This window comes from Mesoplodon bidens (genome assembly GCF_964165515.1).
Source record: "Mesoplodon bidens genome assembly, contig: HAP1_SCAFFOLD_557, whole genome shotgun sequence".
Taxonomy (NCBI): domain Eukaryota; kingdom Metazoa; phylum Chordata; class Mammalia; order Artiodactyla; family Ziphiidae; genus Mesoplodon; species Mesoplodon bidens.
Window position 1 is genome coordinate 229,510 of NW_027671907.1, and position 21,498 is coordinate 251,007.

The window sequence follows — 21,498 nt, forward strand, 5'->3', positions numbered from 1 at the left end:
GGCTCTCTCTGCCGACAAGGAGCTGCTGGTGGTACGTCCTCTAAGAGTTGAGGCCCATCGTGCAGACCCTGAGAAAATTCCTAGGAAAAGGCTCCACCTTCTTGTCGAAGTCAACAGAGCTCAATTCCTTTGGAAGTGCTGGGTGTGTCCCAAGTTGATGCAACTGCAGAGCCATTAGGTAAACCAGCACATGTGTGCGGCCCCTTCCCTTAGACTCCTCTGGGCCCTCGTGACATAGGCTCAGAAGAGTGCCAGCCTCAAGCCTTACCTCTTCCAAGGCCACACCGTCTCCAGGATCTTCTGTCCCATGAATCTCAGTTGCTGTGTGGAACTCAAAAGAGAGAAAAGACCCTGCCTCCGGGGTCTCTTCGGGCTGGGGCCTTCTAGCTTCTCTTCCTCGTCCTCGTCGTCCTGCTCGTCCTCCTCGTCCTCCTCGTCCTCAGAGGTGGTCTTGGGTTCCACACTGCCCTCCTCCTCAGGGGTGCTCTCGGATTCCACATAGCCCTCCTCCTCAGCGGTGCTCTCGGATTCCACATTGCCCATCCACTGGGCGATGTTGAGATGAAAGACACGGCAGCTGAAGCCCTCCAGGACGCCGAACTTCACGTGCTGCTGGAGGATCTCCAAGGTGGGCAAGACCCGGCAGCAGGCCATGCACCTGAAGCCGGTCTCCATGGTCACCATCCAGTCCGGTGTCTTGGCCCTGGGTGTCTCCTGGACTGCAGGTGACCCTGATGGGCTGCCTGGCTCTGCCCTTTCCTCATACTCTTTCTCCTCCCCAGTGGGCTCACTGTCAGATAGGAGGCTTTCCGTGCACACATCAGAAGAGGGGTCAGTGGCTACTGTGCACACATCCTCAGGAAGGATCACTTCTTCTATCGACAGCTGCTTTTCAGGCAACTCCAAGGGTTTCTTTGTCTTCCAGGAGACAGCTACACCCTTGTTTACTTGTACCTGCATGTAGTGTATTTTCATGCCCCTTTCCTCTTTGTCTGGGTGCAGATTGTTCTTACAGGGTGAAGAGGGTGAGGAGGAGACACAGTGTGATGGGGGAGCGGTCTCTCCTTCCTGATCCTGAGCTAGGGGTGCTGTAGGCTGGGCAGTGTCTCGATGTGATCTCCGGATTCCTGAAAAAGGAAATTAAAGCCATAATAACATGCATGGGCCATGCCGGAAGCTGAGGGAGCAGGTGTGGTAGACGAGAGAGGGACATTTGCATGACGTAGCTATGTCGTGAGCTTGGTGTCTGTTGGCCGTAGGACGGAGCGGTGTATCTGGTGTCATCTGTGGGCTTTTCATGTGCGTGTGGGGGGATACTGGAGCGGTGTCTGTATACAGGAGTGTGGAGTATGGTGGTGAGGGCTGTGGTATGTGAGGGATGCGGCTGGATGCGTGTACGACGAGCAGTGTGAGTTTGGGAATATCGGTGGTGCATTACTTGTGGAATGGGGCTGTGGTGCTTGGGGTTTCTGTGTGCTCTGAGAAGGGCTGTGCCTGGAGGGCGGATGTATGTGTGACAAAGCGAAAGAGAGGCATGGACATATATACACTACCAAACGTAAGGTAGATAGATAGTGGGAAGCAGCCGCAGAGCACAGGGAGATCAGCTCGGTGCTTTGTGACCACCTGGAGGGGTGGGATGGGGAGGGTGGGAGGGAGGGAGATGCATGAGGGAAGGGATGTGGGAACAGATGTATATGTATGACTGATTCACTTTGTTATAAAGCAGAAACTAATTTAAAAAAATGGAAAACAAACAAACAAAAAAAAAGAGCATCTAAACACCCAAGAAATCCACTACATAACCTCAATATTTATAAAGTTTTAACCAACTTTCAGGAACTGTTTCTGAATATAGTTTCTTTATTAAAAAAAAACATTCACTGACCCGCTAACAATTATTACATGATATAGTAAGTGCAAGAAAGTAAGTTCAGGGGGTAGGTTAAGACTTTGCAATTAAAACATGTCACTTTAAGAACAAAATATATAAAGCAGAAAAACTACATAAAAGTAGATCACAGAAACAAAGAACAAGTGCCACATATGACTGGACAATGATGTTTGCCACTAGCAATAAAGTAACTGATAAGTTTCAAGTTGTTAACTCTTCAAATACTTAATAAAAGAAAAAAATGATAGATGGAAAAAAGGAAAAGCATTTCAAGATAATTCATAAGCACAATTTAGTTTCATTCTACTTCAATGAAACATACATCTTTAATAAGGAAGTGGCATTTAACATGTCTTTAATTACAGTGTATAATTTATACTGATTTATGTGATCACTCTAATTTTGTACTCTTAAAAATGCTCTCTTTTAATACACAACACATTTTCATTTCTAAAAGAAAAAGATGAATTACTGACCAAATTTTTCTTTTGCTTCGGTAGGCTAACTGGTTCAAAAACAGATATAACATTTCCATAGGATGCTGCAATCTTTTAAAAAAGAAAAAAAGAAAGAAAACTTACGGATATGTTAACTTACTTATGAATCAAAAGAACAAAAGAAATTAATAGTATAACTTAAAAAATACCCAACACAAAATTTCTTTCACCAATACTTGAGAATGTCAGTTTTGGGGACTACCATATCTGGATCACAATCCCAGTGCTGTCACTGTGTACCAGCAAGTTAAGCTCTCTGAACCTTAGTTTCTATCTATATTTACAGTATGTATAATATGATCTTCCTAATAGGATTATTTTGAGGGTTGAAATAACATTTGTAAAGCATCTGGTAAAGAATTATCTATATAAGATGCATAGTAAATGTTAATTCCCTTCCTCACAGAAGAAAATGTATTGATGTATTCCTTGTCAAGTACAGAATATGACATGACTTCAAAATCAAGTTTTTAGGTTATCTGTCTTCAAAGTTCAGAATTCTGTCAGTGTATATTTAACTTTTTAGAAGTAAAACTTAGATCTATTCCTTTGTAAACCCTCTAAGGAGTATATTTTTTCAATATTCTATTTTATTTGAGTACCTTTCAAATATTTACTCTTATATCAATGAAGCATACCCTTGCTGGCTCTGTTTTATAAGGTAGCTACTACTATAGCTTGAGTGAGTCATAAATGAAGAATATTAAAACATCAGAAATCAGATAGATATATAGATAGAATGAATGATCGGGGATAAAAATAAGAACACATAATCTAGTGAAGACAGAGTAAGAAATGAGGATGTAACACACATATGGAAAAAAAAAACTTTCAATGGATATTTTAAGGTGTTCTGAGGAGATCTTAGAAGGTAGAAATCATCTGCAGTGACTTCACCTGGGAGTATTTAGTTTGCGCCTTTAAATGTGAATAGGATTTCAAACTGCAGTGAGTGTTCAATTTTAGAAATAGGGCATAGTATGAACACAAGTGTAAATTTTTTTTTTTTTAATATTTATTTATTTGGCTGCTCCGGGTCATAGTTGCGGCACGTGAAATCTTCGTTGCCACGTGCAGGATCTAGTTCCCTGACCAGGGATTGCACCTGGGGCCCCTGCATTGGGTGTGTGGAATCTTAACCACTGGACTACCAGGGAAGTCCCCACAAGTGTAAATATTATAAGAGGTAAAGTATGTTGGGAGGTGACTGACCATCAGCCCAGGTAGAAGAGAGAAATAATGGACATGAGGCCAAAAAGGCAAATGTGAGTGGGTTAAATAAGGTCTCAAACCAAGGTGAACAATTTGAACTTTTCTAAGTTCATGGGAAACAAAGAATGGTTTTAAGCAAATGAATAACAAGTCAAATGCAGATGAATTTTCTTAGGAAAATTAATCTGGCAGTACTACAAATAAAAAAACAGTAATGATAAAATATTGATGCCTATGGTATCAAGAAGCATTTCCTTCTAAAAGGTAAACAGAAATCCCAAGTACCAAAATCTACAAATTTTCGTCTCGATACCTTAAGGAATCATTTGAGTATACTGTTATCTGTGAAACAAAGGAAATTTACCCTTTATTAGAATAATTATAAAACCAAATGACCTCTTCATTCTAACCTGGATTTCATGTAATATAGCTTATTAAAAGATAACTCATATTGAAAATTACTAAAATTAGATTTCCAACATTAACAAGCCCTATGTGAATCTAAATGGTATAAGTAAGTTTTTATATACAATCAAGATTACAGAACTACAGAGCTAGGAGGTCAAACATGAAGAGAAAGGGAAAAAACTCTAAAGGATTTTTAGCATTCCATAATAAAAATCACTTTTGTAGTACAGTGAGAATGAAAGGCATGAACAAAAGAGAGACAGATGAAATACCTGTAACTCTACTGAAAGGAAGGAACATAGGAATAACAAAAAGAACAGTAGTCCAAAAAGTAGGCAAAGACTACAAGAGCTGAAACTCCTTTGTTACGAGTATCTTTAAACTAGGTCCCAAGAAGTAACTTTTCAGAATGGCAGGCTTATTAGGAATGATTACATTAAAAAAAAATAAGGTTGGGCCCATTTTGATTTCTCACACAAAATGTTCTGGTAGAATCATAGCATCAAACAATATACATTAATTAAGTATCTAGCAGAAAAATTAAATTTGCATAGTTCAGCCTAGTCTAGCTGCAACTGTACCTAGGCCTGGTCATCCATGCCTACCTATATGGTGCTATATTAAGCTATATGCTATACTGCCTATAAGTTACAACTCTCCCAACTCTGGTACTATATAGAACCGTATTTAACCTGATGTTAAATCATATGCCCTGTTTCTTTTGTTTTTGTTGCTTTTTTACTTTCAAGGTAACTTTATACTTTCCATGTGTAAACAGAAGTTCAAATTAAATTTTTCATTTTTCTTATAGACTTGGGAGTAAATTATTTAAAAAATTATACAATTTATGTTCATTTTTGTACAAAGTTTATCTAGAAGTTACAAGGAGATAACTTACCTGTTTACAGACAAAAAAGGACTCTAACAAGAATTTCTTTTCAGGGTTTATTTCTAAATAGACTGAAGTTTATTGTCAGTCCTTTCCCTCAATCCAATCAATTTTTAAATAAGTAAGCTTTACACCTATTCTACAGGTAATAAATATTATATTTGTTTGTCAATTCATGGAGAAAACTATGCTATATTTCAAGATTATATGAGAACAGAATTCCTGACAATCTCTAAGATACATCTGAGTCAGGAATTTTGTTCTCTAGAGTGCATCTTAGAGAGCCAAAGAAATCTGTAGCTTCATTGTCTTGGAAACACAGCAAGTCTCTAATTCAATAGGAAATAGATACTTCAGAGACTATATTTACAAAAACCATATTCAAAACAAATCTCATATCACCACAAGATTACAAACCTTGCCTTGTTGCATTGAACAATCTACACATCCTACTTGAATATTTCCATGTTTAGCTCCTGGGATTATTTGCAGTCTTTCAAAATCACTTCCCAGTATAACAATGTCACATCCAGATGCATAAGCCTAAAAACAAACAAAAAAAAGAACAAAGTAAAATAAAAATGATAAAATTGTCAAGAAAATATTTATCATGTAGAACACTGGCGTTAAATATTATGTTTTAACAGACTCATTTTAAATATTTTTTAAGATCTTTATTATTTGAGAATATTCCCCTTTCCTCCCATATATAGTCCCATCAGTCAGTCCTTTCTGCAAAATATACACCAATTCCTTTCACTTTTTCCATCTCCACTGAATGCTACTGCCCTTATCTAAACTACCATAATCTCTCTCCTGCATTACTGTTTATACTCTGACTGCTTCCATTCTTGCTTCCCTCTAATTCCTTTCCACACACAGACAAGAATGATCTTGCAAAAATGTTTATTACACCAAGTAATTTTCCCTTCAATAGTTTCCTCATTGCACTTGGAATAAAATCTCAACTTCTTACCAATGTCAATGCCCTAAATGATTGTCCTAATTCCCCAAATCCATCTCAAGCTACTCTTTCATTCCCTCAATTGGCTCCTGCCCCTACATTGCCCTTCTTTCTGTTTCTTGGGCATAACAATCTTTTTCCACCTCAAAGTGGTTTACCTTCCTTCTATCTGCCTGGTCTTTGTCTAACTAGCTTCTTTTCAACATTCATGTCTCAGTTCCTGAATATACTCATATTGATCAATATTCTTCCCCCCTCCCCTAATTACTTTCCATCACACTACTTTTTCTTCTTCATAGCATATACCACGATTTGTAAATATCTTGCTTGTTATCCATTTCCATTACTACAAGTTAAGGTCCAAGATGAAAAGGTAGGGTTCAAGTTTATCTTGTTCTCTGCCCTTAGATCACAGGAGTTTCTTCCATTTAAGAGTACGTGGCTGTCGTCCTAGAAATTACATGCAGCATAATTCTGAAAATAAAATAGCTATCACAAACTGTTTTCCATCCTAAGTTCTTAAAATTTTAGTAATTCTTTACTTTCTCATCACTTTTGCACATATACATACACCTTACTTAATGTAAAAAATATTATACTTTATACTTCATGACCGTAATTCCTACCAAAGCCAAAATGGTTCTGTACAAGCTACCAAAAAATATTAGAAAAGGGACTTGAAAGAACATACAAATAAATCTGCTCACATTACCAACAAGAAAATGAGGCCCAAATCGGCTGACAACTTCTTAGTGGCAGAGTGGGCTTGAGAACTCTGATCTCTTGATTTTTGATCTAGTGCTATTTTGATGGCAGAACAGAACTTCCCTAATTAAGCATGCTTGTCTGGAATTTTCCTAAAAGGAATTAGGGGAAATCAAGTCTGTTTCTACTAGTGTCACACAGTGGAAAAAACTGGCTCAGTAAACAAACAAAAAACCTCATGATGGTCTGCTCACCTAGGTGTAAATATCCACAATAGGATCATAAGGCTTGTCACGAGACTAACAGCCAGAATAAATTCCAAAAACTAATTTATGAAAGATGTCATTAACAATACTCTAAAATACCTTAATATTTTAGAAACTGATTTTCTCCTGAATATTAAATGTTGATAAAATACTGATTGCCGCTGTTTACCAAAATACTGTATTAAATTTGGAATGTTTACAATGTAGATTTCCTCATCACTAAACAAAATTTTTTCAGTTTCCATTAACTAGAATATATATATATATATTTTTAAAAATGTGTTCATAACTTTGCCTTCTTTTTGTTTACCTGCAATTATCTATCTACTTACAGATATTGTGTTGCACCTATTTTTGTCAATCAGGACTCTAAGTTTTCCTGAATTGAGTTTACATGAATCCTGAAGTACCTCACAAAATTACTGTTTAATTCAACAAGTATTAAACATTTATAAACTTGATAAATGCAAAGTTACCTCAGAAATAAACATCTATCCCTATAGAAAGATGCCAACTTATAATACAAATAAACCTTGATCATTCAAAGACTTATCCAGTTCTGGATTACCCTTGTTCTTTTGCTGCTGCTATTATACTATCACTGCCTGTCAGTTAATTTTTCCTTAGTGACGGTACTAGAAGGTGCAAAGCTATCTATCCCTAGTTTTGGTAAACTTTAAATTGAATAAAAATTATTGATCTTCATCTGGAATATTTCTGTCATTCAGTCCTCACTTTCTTCTTTCAGAGTTATAACTAATGGATGGCAATAAACTGGTAAATGGGGAAAAAAAAAAAAGAATATAACCAGCTGCAGTTCACACTTCATCAGTTGACTGTTATCCTTGGGGCTTATAATAAAAAAACCTCCTGGTTTTCTTGACTACAGAATTTTAACTTTTATAGTTTATTTGACTGTATAATTAATTAAATATAAAATGCATTAAAGACTCAAACTATATTTGTGTTTTGTTCCATTTCTTAATCATTTTCAAGAGTGTATAAACATCTCCTTAAAAATCCTGCTGTGCACAGAATACTGGTTGAATAAACTGTGGTACATAGCCACGATGGAGTATTAAACAGCTATAAAAAGAATGAGGAAGAAATCTATGAACTGACTTGGAGTGATTTCTAGGGGATATTATAAAGTGAAAAAAAAAAAGTAGAAAAGAGCACATATGGCAATTTTTTGTGTGTAAGGAAAAAGGAAAATAAAATACATGTACCTGGCTTGCTACAAAAAGGAACAAAGGGAGAATAAAACTAGGGAAAAGTGAAGTTGGATACCTACAAAGGGGGAGAAGATGGAGTGGAAGCAAAGAATAACACTTCTGGGTATAACTTTTTATATACTTATGACTTCTTTTTAAAATTGAAGTATAACTGACCTACAGCACTCTGTTAGTTCCAGGTGCACAACACCGTGATTCTACATTTCCATACATTATGAAGTGATCATCATTAAGTCTAGTTAGCATGTGTCACCATACAAAGGTATTACAGTATTATTGACTATATTCCCCATGCTCTACATTTAATCCCCATGACTCATTTATTCTGTAAATGGAAGTTTCTATTTCTTAATCTCCCTTACCTATTTCACTTATCCCTCCCACCTCCCCCTTCCCTCCCCTCTGGCAACCAAGTTTGTCCTCTGTGTCTATGAGTCTGTTACTGTTCTGCTGTTTGTTCATTTGTTTTGTTTTCTTAGATTCCACATATAAGTGAAATCATACGGTATTTGTCTTTGTCTGACTTACTTCACTTAGCATAATACCCTCCAGGTCCACACATATTATCACAAATGGCAAGATTTCACTCTTTTTTTATGGCTGAGTAATATTCTACTGTGTGTGTGTGTGTGTGTATACATGTATACACACACACACACACCCCTTTATCCATTCATCTACCAGTGGACACTAGTTATGACTTTTGAAACATGTTAACGTCATACATATTCAAAAAATTGATTTAAATCAATCAGAATGGGGGGGAGGTGAAACAAAGGAACTAAGTACATTTCAAACAAATACTATATCTACACTGAAAGAAAGAAGGCAGAAAGGAACTAAGTAACTTATGAACACAGAATTTGACTATATGTTTGCAGCCTTGGAGAGTGAGAAGGAAAAAACTAGTCTTCCTCCCGTGTTTCTCCTTTGCTCTCACATTATTACCACATTCACAACACTTCTGACACCAGATGTGTGGGGGTTTTAATCACACCAAGCAAGCAATTCTGTGACACCAACTGAGTATCCTACAATTTAACTCAGTCCTGACACTATCTACCTGGAGATAGCATCAGATTCCACAAGTTAAGGGCTCAGCCTTAACTGAGACTGCCCTCCACTTCAGATGCTAATCACAAGCAGTAGGTCCTCAGATTACCCACAACTTCTGTCCCAGTCAAAGGTTCCCATGACCTCTTCCCCCTTGGATTTATTTGCTAAAACAGTGCAGAGAACTCAGGGAAACACTTATGTTTACCAGTGTGATAAAGGATACAGATAAACAGCCAGAAAAAGAGATGGGGCGGGGAGGGGGGCACTTTTTTGTGCTTTCCTCTATCGTTCATTCACTGTAGTCATCTGAGCCTATTTTTTCTTTTTGGCAGGGCCAAATGCGAAGTGCTTTTCACTGGTATCCCATTTAATCCTCCCAACAAATCCTGTGAGATATTTACTCTCATCAATCCATTTTACTGATAAGGAAACTCGAACTTAGACTGAGTAATTGGCTCAAGTCTCAGAGCTAGTATCAGACACAAATGAGACTGAAAGCAAGTTATAACTAATGGGAAAGAACATACTCTTACTCCTTCTGCTATGCTGCCATACAATGCCTTATAAATAAACATGATGTGAATTTAATAACTGTTCCCTAATTTCTTCCTATAATTAAAAATGACTTCTTTTGGGCTTCCCTGGTGGCGCAGTGGTTGAGAGTCCGCCTGCCGATGCAGGGGATACGGGTTCGTGCCCCGGTCTGGGAGGATCCCACATGCCGCGGAGCGGCTGGGCCCGTGAGCCATGGCCGCTGAGCCTGTGCGTCCGGAGCCTGTGCTCCGCAACGGGAGGGGCCACAACAGGGGGAGGCCCGCGTACCATAAAAAAAAAAAAAAAAAAAAAATGACTTCTTTGGATGTAAAGCAACCAGAATTCCCATAACTGCTGATACAAATGTAAAATAAAATGGTGCCACTACTTTGGAAAGCTAAACACAGGCACACTCAATGATCCAGCAATTCTACCTCTATGTTTATACCCAACAGAAATGTGTCTATATGTACACTAAGAGACATGTACAAGAACATTCATAGCTATTCATAAAAGCTCCGAAGCAGAACAAACTCAAACATATAATAGAATGCATAAATAAACTGTAGTATATATATTTTAAATGGATAGCCATCAAGGACCTACTGTATAGTACAGGGAACTCTGCTCAATATTCTGTAACAACCTAATTGGGAGAACAATGTGAAAAAGAATAGATACTTATAACTGAATCACTTTGTTGTACACCTGAAACTAACACAACATTGTTAATCAACTGTACTCCAATGTAAAATAAAAAGTTAAAAAAAATACTGCAGTATAATCATACAATGGAATACTATAAAGCAATGGTTCTCAAACTCTCTGGTTTCAGTAATCCTTTGTACACTTAAGGAAATACTGAGGACAACCACCCTAGCTTCCCCCTCCCCAAGAGCTTTAGTTTGTGTGGGTTATCACTATCAATATTTACTCTTTCACAAAACTGAGAAAATATAATACACTAATTGATAAGGTAATCAAAACTTCCCAACAAATAAAAGCCCAGGACCAGTTGGCTTTACTAGTGAATTCTACCAAACATTTAAAGAATAATTAACACCAATCCTTCTCAAACCCTTCCAAAAAACTGAAGAGGCCATTTAACAAGGCCAACATTACCGTTATACCAAAGCTACACGAGGCACTATAAGAAAAGAAAATTATAGGCCAATTTCCCTGATGAATATAGATGCAAAAATCTTCAACAAAATACTAGCAAACTGATTTCAAGAGCACATTAAAAAGATCTGATACCGTAATCAAGTGGGATTTACCCCTGGGATGCAAGGATGGTTCCATAAAGGCCATATATGACAAGCTTATAGCTAATATACTCAATGATAAAAAGCTAAAAGCTCTCCTCTAAGATCAGGAAAAAGACAAGGATGCACACACTCCCACCGATTCTATTCAACATAATATTGTAAGTCCTACCAGAGCAATTAGGCAAGAAAAAGAAATAAAAGGCATTCGAATCAGAAAGGAAGATGTAAAATTGTCTGTTTGCAGAAGACAAGATATTACATATAGAAACCCTAAAGACTCCACCAAAAAACTGTTAGCACTAATAAATGAACTCAGCAAAATTGCAGAATACAAAATCAACATACAAAAATCAACTGCATTTCTATATGCTAACAATAAACTATTCGAAAAAGAAATTAAGAAAATCCAATGTATAATAGCATCAAAAAGAATAAAATACTTAAGAATAAATGTAACCAAGGTGAAAAGTCTTATACACAGAAAACTATAAGACATTGATTAAAGAAACTGACAACACAAATAAATGAAAAGACATCTTCTGTTCTTGGACTGGAAGAATTAATATTGTTGAAATGTCCATACTACACAAAAACATCTATAGATTCCATGTAATCTCTATCAAAATTCCAGTGGCATTTTTCACATAGGGAAAAAAAAATTCTAAAATTCACATGGAACCACAGAAGACCCCAAATAGCCAAAGCAATCTTAAAGAAAAACTAAGCTGGAAACATCACATTTCCTTATTTCAAACTATGTTGCAAAGCTATAAAAATCAAAACAGTATGGTATTGGCATAAAAAACAGACACATAGGCCAAAGGAACAGAATCATGAGCCCAGACATAACCCACACATATATGGTCAACTAATCTTTGACAAAGGTGCCAAGAATATACAACAGAGAAATGACAGTTTCTTCAATAAAGTGATGCTGGGAAAACTGTATATCCACATACAAAAGAATAAAATTGGACCCTTGTCTTACATCACACACAGAAATCAACTCAAAAATGGATTAAAAACTTAAACCTAAAACCTGAAACCGCAAAACTCCTAGAAGAAAACATAGGGAAAAAGGCCCTTGACAATTAGTGATGACTTTTTGGACACCAAAAGCACAAGCAACAAAAGCAGTAATAAATAAGTAAGACTACATTAAAATGAAAAGCTTCTGCACAGCAAAAGAAACCACCAACAAAATGAAAAGGCAACCTAAAAATGGGAGAAAATATTTGCAAACCTTATCTGACAAAAAGTTAATATCTAGGGCTTCCCTGGTGGCGCAGTGGTTGAGAGTCTGCCTGCTGATGCAGGGGACACGGATTCGTGCCTGGGTCCGGGAAGATCCCACATGCTGTGGAGCGGCTAGGCCCGTGAGCCATGGCCGCTGAGCCTGCACGTCTGGAGCCTGTGCTCTGCAACGGGAGAGGCCACAACAGTGAGAGGCCCGCATACCGCAAAAAAAAAAAAAAAAAAAGTTAATATCTAAAATATATAAGGAACTCATATAACTCAATACCAGAAATGAACAATCCAATTAAAAATGGACAGAAGACTCAGATATTTTTTCAAAGAAGACGTACAAATGGCCAACAGGTACATGAAAAGATGTTCAACATCACTGCTCATCAAGGAAATGCCAATCAAAACTGGATGAGATATCACTTCATACCCATTAGGATGCTATCAACAAAAAGATAATAGATAAGTGTTGGTGAAGATGTGAAGAAAGGGAATCTTTGTGCACCCTTGGTGTGAATGTAGATTGGCACAGCCACTGTAAAAAACAGTATGGAAGAGTCCTGAAAAAATTAAAAGCAGAACTACCATATATTCCACCAATCCAACTTCTAGGATTATATCCAAAGATGATGAAATCACTGTAAGAGATAGCTGCACTCCCATATTCATTTCAGCATTGTTCACAACAGCCAAGATATGGAAACAACCTAAGTGTCCATCAGTGAATCAATGGATAAAGAAAATATGTTTTACACACACCCACACACACAAACACAAAAGAATACTATTCAGTCATAAAAAAGAAGAAAATTCTGCCACTTGTGACAACCTTGCGGGCATTAGGCTAAGTCAGACAGAGAAAGACAAATAATGTACATATGTATTCCACTTATATGTGGAATATAAAAACACTGTACTAATAGAAACATTGTACTAACAGAATAGAATGGTGGTTGCCAGGGGCTATGGATGGGGGAAATGGGAGATGTTGGTCAAAGGATACAAACTTTCAGTTATAAGATGAATAAGTTCCAGGGATCTAATGTACGGCATGGTGACTATAGTTAACAATATTGTATTGTACAGTTGCAAGTTGCTATTAGAATAAAGCTTTAATGTTCTCATCATAACAACAACAAAATGGTAATTATGTGAGTTAAAGGATATGTTAACTAACCTTATTGTGGTAAAGATTTCACACAATATATGTGTATCAAATCATCACATTGCACACCTTAAACTTACACAATGTTCATGTAAACTGTATGTCAATAAAGCTTGGGGGGAAAAAATAGAGAGATGAATCTGTACAGAAAATTCAAACTGGATATCATGCAAAAATCACTTGAAATAAACATATCTTCTTATGGATATTTTTAATAGATTATTAAAATTAATTCAATCTCTAGAGTTTATACAACATGATGAGTTAATAAGCATGGAAATACACCAAATGAAACCAGGAAAACAAACTTTAATTCAAAATGGGCTCTGCACCCAAAGGTCATAGCAGCACTATTTACAACAGCCAAGACATGGAAGCAACCTAAGTGTCCATCAACAGATGAATGGATAAAGATGTGGTATATATATATACAATGGAATATTACTCAGACATAAAAAAGAATGAAATATTGCCATTTGCAGTGACATGAATGGACCTAGAGAATATCATACTAAGTGAAGTCATAGAGAGAAAGACAAATATTGTATGATATTACTTATACGTGTAATCTAAAAAATAATACAAATGAATCCATATATAAAACAGAAACAGACTCACAGACATAGAAAACAAGCTTATGGTTACCAAAGGGAAAAGGGAGGGGGGCAAGTGATAAATTAGGAGTATGGAATTAACAGATACAAACTACTATACATAAAACAGATAAGCAAAAGGATTTACTATAATACAGGGAACAATATTCTTGTAATAACCTATAATAGAACATAATCATATATATGTGTGTGTGTGTATACACACACACACGCGCGCACACATATCTCCAAATCACTTTGCTGGACACCTGAAACCAACACAGTATTACGAATCAACTGTACTTCAATTTTAAAAGTCAATCAATGTAAGTCACACATAAACAAAATAAAGAAGAAAAATAAACAAAATGGGCTGTGTGTGATTTTAAAATAATCCATCTTTACTAAATTCGTAAATAAAAATAACCCATCTACCTGGTTTTAAATAAAAACCTAAGATGTAATACTATACATAACTTTCTAAACCAAAATCTAAAACTAGTTTTATAGATTTTTTCCAAAATAAATTGTTCTGAAAAATTCATTTCAAGGTGCCCTATTACTATCAAAACAATAAGAACAGCACTGGTTTATCAAATAAATTGCCACACTACCTAAGCTTCAAAATTAATATGTATATATTGTAATTGGTACACTAGCTGCTTCTCTCAAAAGATCTGTAATCAGAATAACCTATTACTAAGCAACGAAAATTAAATTGAGAAATGAAAATCCTTTTACTAGGCATATATAATATTGGGTTTACTAACTTTGAGACCAAACAAGGTGCAAAGAAAGAACTGAGTTCATATGTGTGCTTTCAAGCATACAACTGAAACATGATTTTTAACTTTAAATTTGGCAGACAACCTTCTCCAATATTCAAAAATTACCCAAGGCTGCAACAGTCAGCATTCTAATTTGGAAATCCTGTGATTTCTGTACAACACTTAGATTTCCTGTTTTCACTGTTTTGTTTTAACCAACCACACCAGGTAAATATCCCAAAGAATTTCTTCCTGGTATACTTCCTGGTTAAATGAGTTATGTTTGGCATGTTGTAATTAACGTTATTCTCATTTTTTTAAACACAACATTAAGAATTCGTATTACTTCAATAATTTTAAAGGTACGTTAATACTATTTAAGACATAAAATTTTAAAATAGGCTAAATATTTAAAAAGAAGTCCAATTTGTACTCGTAATAGCATATGAGCACCACAAAAATCATTCTCTTTCTCCAGATACAAACAGTATCAAACTTTCCCCTCCTGTATCTCTCCATCCACAAACATTAACGTGCTTCTCCAAAAAAAGAACCTCCTATAAAGGTTTCCCTACAGTGAACAAAACAAAAAGTTAAACTAAAGGATGCTTACTATTACAGAAAGAAGGAGAATGCTAATTCAGCCTCCATTTCTCTACCAACACCCAGATAGCTGCAGTCAGTCTTTTGACTTCTAATCTGGGTCCCCTTGGCTGGGAACACAGAGTTGTCTAATACAAAAGGGAGTCCGGAGTTATTACATGTTTGTTATCCCTCGTATAACAAAGGCATTTGAATTCCAAACTAGAGACAACAAGTCCTAAATATTAACACAATCTGTCTCTTGGAAATTATCTCCCTTTCCAGTTCAGTAAAAACACAATTTCAACACCAAGTATGGATAATCTATTGTATATTAAAGCACATGTCACTAGCATGCACAGAAACATTAGAAAATCCAGATTCTAACTAACTATGCCTGTTTTTAACTTATTATTTGTCTTTTACAAATAAAATTTTTATTCTAAAAACAAAAGTTGTCAACAGATCAGGACCAGGTTGCTCATATACTTTCGCTCTAAAGACAGTATGAGATTAACAAGGGAAAAGGAGTGAGAGAAAAATTCATGTAAATAAAGAAAAATTAAAGAATTTTTGCTTTAGATATCTGACATCTCTCCTGGTTACTCACCTGATATTTATGGCAAAATGCGTAATAAATGACTTTGGAAAAAAAATTTTAAACTTTAATTGAAGTATTTTATTTGGACTCAAATCTAAATTATTAAAAACATTTTTTAAAAAACACAATTTTTAGGGCCTCCCTGGTGGCGCAGTGGTTGAGAGTCCGCCTGCCGATGCAGGGGATACGGGTTCGTGCCCCGGTCTGGGAGGATCCCATATGCCGCGGAGCGGCTGGGCCCGTGAGCCATGGCCGCTGGGCCTGCGCATCCGGAGCCTGTGCTCCGCAACGGGAGAGGCCACAACAGTGAGAGGCCCGCATACCGCAAAAAGAAAAAAAACAAAAAACAAAAAAAACAAAAAAAAACAAAAAAAACACAATTTTTAATTATATAGCAATAAGGCTTCTTTATCTATTAGTCATCAATTCAACCAGTATTTATCAAGCACTTTTTATGTGCTATGCATTATAATGAGTTTAGCCTTTATAATAACTGACATTTTTAAGGGTTTTACAGGTACTAAGCAATGAACTTAGCACTTTCTCATGTAACAACCCTATGAATAAGTTCTTTAGCCCCACTTTACGGATAAGAAAAAAAGAAATTCAAAGAATGTAAAAGAACTTGCCCACGGATACATAACTAACTATAAGGACTAAGTTGGACATCAAATTCAGGTAATGACTCTACTATTAGGTGACACCAGTACTTCAATCACTGTTCCAGGCACTCACAATGAAACTGTGGAAGACATACACAAGGCAAGACAGGTCACTAATGTAATGAAAGTGCAAATAAAGTGCTTTGAAAGTATAAGAGGAAAGGTCACTGCCTACTAGAAGCTTTCTTATTAAGAGAAAAGTCAAAATTGTTTGATGCCAGTTTAAGTAGTAAAAAAGTATCTAATACTTACATATACTAACTATATTAGTAATTTCATATTTTAAAATCAAGAATCCATGAGAAATGGCACTCAACTTCATTTCAATTTAAAACCTATCAGACTGTATTCAGAAAACAGGATCTCATCTCTTGTAATCTTTCAAAACAAGAACAAATAAGTTATCTGCAAACATGCAAAGAGATGAATTACGAATGTAAAGTCTGTCTTTAGAGAAGGCATAATGTAACAGGACAAACAAAGTAATTCTTCAAGTGGGCCTGCAAGAGGAAGATTTCACGTCCCTAGCTCAAGTAAAACTGGAATTTGGAGAGAGTTTTTTAGTCTGCACATACCATCTACCATTAATGTTTGCTCTCTTTCTATGAAAAGAAAAAGAAGCCAAAATCAAAAGAGGTTAAAAACAAAATTCAAGGAGTAAACAACAGATTCTACATTTTAGCAAAGACAGTAATTTCAAGAGAGATAAATTTAAGATGTATATAGTGTCCAGTAGACTGAGGGCAAGAAACTTGGTTTATAACGGAATATCAATTTAATGTTAGAGTCAGGGATGGATTAGCTGCAAAGGAAAAAAGGTGATTGTTAATAAACTATCACCAAAATTATAGAGACCTGGGATCTCTTTATACTAAATAACAACAAAATGTTTATTTTTACCTTATTTCCTGAGATCTGGAAGAAATCTACAGTAGGCTTGGTGGGAGATGATTAAAGCCTGGTCTATCGAAACAGACTCTAAAATTCAGTAGAACTGTGCAACAAGCTACATGATGGTGTAGGGTAGCCTTATCTTTGGTACATTAACTCATCTCTCCTTTAAAATAACAGAAGCATTCACCAAGATTTTATATACACTTAGAAGGATCATCTAGATGTATCAATAGGCCATCATATTGTATATGCTTTGAAGTTCATACCACTGCTTACACAGATTCTGAATGCCTTCTCAGAAAAAGCTGTTAGAACTTACATTTGAGGAAGCACTCATATAATTTTAGGAGATGGCAGAGAATGTAATGTTACCATCCTATAATCTCCCACTAGCAAAATCTTCTTAGGATGATCTTTATTTTCTAAATAAAGAAAGAGCAGTGAGCAATGTTCAACTGCAGGGAGACTATGGTTGCCCACTGAGACCCTCAGAGTTCACTCTCCTCTTGAGCATTGAGGCGAGGTCAACATTTAGAATTAGAATCTCTAAAACTGCTAGTGTCAAGTGCAAGTTAAGGTGTGTATGAGTCACTCTACAGTGGAGGTACAGACTCTATTCGAAAGCAAAGTACTTGGTTGGCACAGATCTAAAAGCACAATTCAGGTATTAAATGCCTACGCCATGTTAAATAATGACTACTATTTTTTTCCTATTATTTATTCCGACTGATAAAGATGACCAAAAAAAGTCAAAATCGTTTGAGAAGAAAACCTGGGGCATCTAGTAAGGTGTTTATTTTGTTTCACTTTTTTATGCAAAATTAAGTTTTAATCACAACTAAGAGATAGCTGTTCAAGTTGTAGCAAAAATCATGAGCGCTATACATATATTCAGATATAGGCTATCATGTGCAATACTGACTTATAGCTTGAAATTATTATAAAAACTATACTTAATTCTTTTAAAAAAACGCTATAGTTAAGGCAGAAAATGTCAATATGCTGGTAAGTAGCAAAAGTTTGGGGCCCTCTTCCTTTCACTATCTGGGGAAAACAAATGAAAAACAAGACACTTTCATTTAAACTTTAACCTGGAATTACCACTACACACCAAAGAGGAATTTTACTGAGAAACAGTAATGCAACTTTTAGTAATTAATGTGAACAATCTAAAATAAATATAAGCCTCCCAGGACTACTGAACTGTTACATATGGAATTCAAAGGATGGCAGGAGTGAACCATTTACGAAAAACAGTTTTTTCTTTCCAAAGTTATTCCCAGTGAATTTAAAGAAAAATAAGTGAAAAGCACTGTTTTCACTCAGCGCTAGTTGTTGACAGCTACCTGTTTTTAAGACACCCACTCTTTTAAACTACAAAGACACTTGACCTAAACTTAGAGGAAGAAATGAATCCAATCCCAACTATTCCTCAACTTGACAATTAGAGCCTATGGAGTGGGGCAATAAAAAGCCCCCCCACACATTACACACCAACGATTCTCGGATAAACGATTTTAGTAAACCTCCCCAGCCCAACGACGTCAGATTAAAAACTTTAAAAATCCTACAAAACATTTTAACTTCCGAGTTTAGCCTCTGTACATTAAGTAACTCAATGACCGAAGCGTTATTGCCTCCTTCGTTCTCAAAGGCCAGTTCCGCCGGCCCTAAGGAGCTGGGACCTCCGTAGGGGACACCCCGCGAGGGCGACGAGGCTTTCTCGGCCTCTGCCCGTCACTCTGGGCCGAGCCCGGCTGACTCAGGGGCGCGGACTCGCAACGGGCGACGCGGGAGCCTCCCTCACTCACCGTGAAGCGCTGGTCGCCGACGCTGCCCACGGAGAAGCAGTGGTCGCCGGGGTTCACAGCCCCGGTCAGCACCTGGTGCAGGTTCATGTCGGCGCCTTAATCCAGCAACGGATGTCGCGTCCGGCTCATGCCCGGGGTCAGCGGCCGCTTCCCTCCCTCTTTCCCTCACGGGCGGCGGCCGCTCTTGGGAGGAGACGACGGCAGCGCCAGGCGCCAGGAGCGGGAGCCGCTCAGCTGCGGCCCGCAGCTCATCCCGAGCCCCCGCGGGCGAGGCCCGGAGGGGGCGGACCGGCGAGCGGGCGGAGCGCCGCGCTCGTCCGCGCACCTGTCACAACCCGCGCGGGCCCAGGTGAAACTCGGGGTCGACCCAGCGGCCGCGACCCCGGGCCGACTCACCGGCCAGGAGGGACACGCCGTCCACAACACTTCCTCTGGGTTCTGGGTGGCTGGCCCGGACCGAACCCAAGCGGCGCAAGCAGCACCCGCTCGTCCTCGCCCCCCTGACCTGACTCTTCCCTGCTCCGGAGCCGGCCACCCCCACTGGCCTCGGCGCCTCTCTACGCGTCGCTAGGTCCCTTTGGCGGAAATATCGCGAGATTCTCGCGGCGAAAAGGAACACTGCGGGAAAGGGTTGACTTTTTTACCACAGTCTACAGAACGGCAAGTGGAAAACGCCTCTTCGAGTGAGATGTTGGCCAATCCAGAGATCCAGTCCACCTAAGGCTCCGCCCACTGCTGAGGACAGACCAATCTCTTTGAGGCTTGTGAGAGACGGTGTGCGTTTGAATGTTGAACGTAAGGAACCTAGTAAAAACCTAGAGAGCCTTGGAAGTGGTAAGTGTTGTCAAATTATGCTTTAGGTTAGGGCTTAATCTGACTGTTGGGCCAGAAAGCTTAAAAGGGAGAAGTGCATTATAAATGCAGTTGCGGTGTCTTCGGTCCTGGTAAAGACTACAAGCCCCAACAAGCACCGCTCCCCTAGGAGTCGCGCGAATACTCCAAGTGAATGTGAACCCTGCAGTGTCTCTGTCCCCGCGCAATGGTTACCCCGGCCGGACGCGCCTTTCCAGTTCGCTAAAAAGGAAAATTTTGAAAGGTTTAAACATTTGACAGGTACTAAAATGAAGGGTTTTCACCAATGTTTAACTTAACATTCGTTTTGAAGTAGTGCTGTTAACAGTACTGCACCAGCCCTGCGTTGAGCTGTTTTGGAAAAACCTAACAATTCCAGAATGTTTAGTGTCACAGTCTCAACTGTGAGATTCAACTCTAGTTGTATTTTAACACAAGATTTGTATTATTATTGATAAACGTCTGTTTATGTCTCCTCCCAGGTACCCTCTTAGGGACAAACTGTCCTGTATCCCAAGTGTCTAGCGCAGTGCCCTTTCCAACCTAGGTGTTCAGAAAATGTTAAATGAGTGAATGTAAATAGGAACCACCCACCAAAAATAAAAGTAGTTTTTTTTAAAAAAATTGCTGAACTGATTTTGATTTTTATACACTTTTCTTGTGGTAAAAAAACAAAAAACAGAAAGCAAAACAAACACCCCCCCAAAAAGTTCACACTATTACTTGGATAGGAGGAGTACTGGTAATTTTATTTCCTTTTGCTTTCCCTAAGTTTTTTGCAGTGTACATATACTTCGTTTAGCAATAAAAAAAAGTTACTTAAAAAATAAGTTTAAGAAAAGAATCTAAAAATTAGTGGATATATGTATAACAGATATACCTTGCTGTACAGCAGAAACTAATGCAATATTGTAAATCAACTCTAATAAAAACTTTTTAAAAAATAAATTTAAGAGCCATCTCCCTTTTTTTAATTTGAAAGATGTAAATGAATTGCATTATTTATCCCAGCCTCCTCATAAAAATGAGGGATTTAAAACTTAACTTGTCTTAAAAAAAAAAAAAACCTATTTTATTGACGTCTAACATACTTACAGTTTAATTTGTGTTTTAATTATTAATTCAGATTTTATTTTAAATGACTTTAACTTAATTTTATATTTTAGATCTTAAATCAAGCTTTTTCTATATTCCACATAAATTCTGTGTATAGCCCAAAGTTTAACATGTTTACTCATTCTATTCTGCCTATCTTTTGGTTTTGAAGGGCATACTGTTTAGCAGAATAAAAGAAACTAAGGGACCTAGTAGTTAGAAAATCTGAGATCTACTCCTGATCTGTCGTTTGCTGTGTGACCGTGGAAAATGTCTCGTAAACTTTGTTTTCTTCGTCTGTAA

The 21,498-nt window shown here is 37.4% G+C and overlaps 1 protein-coding gene across 1 annotated transcript; it reads right to left on the reverse strand.

The window, feature by feature from the left end:
- Positions 1-1,079: 1,079 nt before the first annotated feature.
- On the reverse strand, positions 1,080-20,057 carry LOC308610851 (dmX-like protein 1; the record flags this gene model as incomplete). Its single annotated transcript, XM_081259841.1, has 4 exons — positions 19,249-20,057; positions 5,318-5,443; positions 2,371-2,442; positions 1,080-1,127 (listed from the first exon to the last, which is right to left on the reverse strand). The coding sequence occupies exons 1-4, from the start codon at positions 19,333-19,335 to the stop codon at positions 1,080-1,082; spliced, it is 333 nt and encodes a 110-aa protein (XP_081115967.1). The 5' UTR covers positions 19,336-20,057.
- Positions 20,058-21,498: the final 1,441 nt, after the last annotated feature.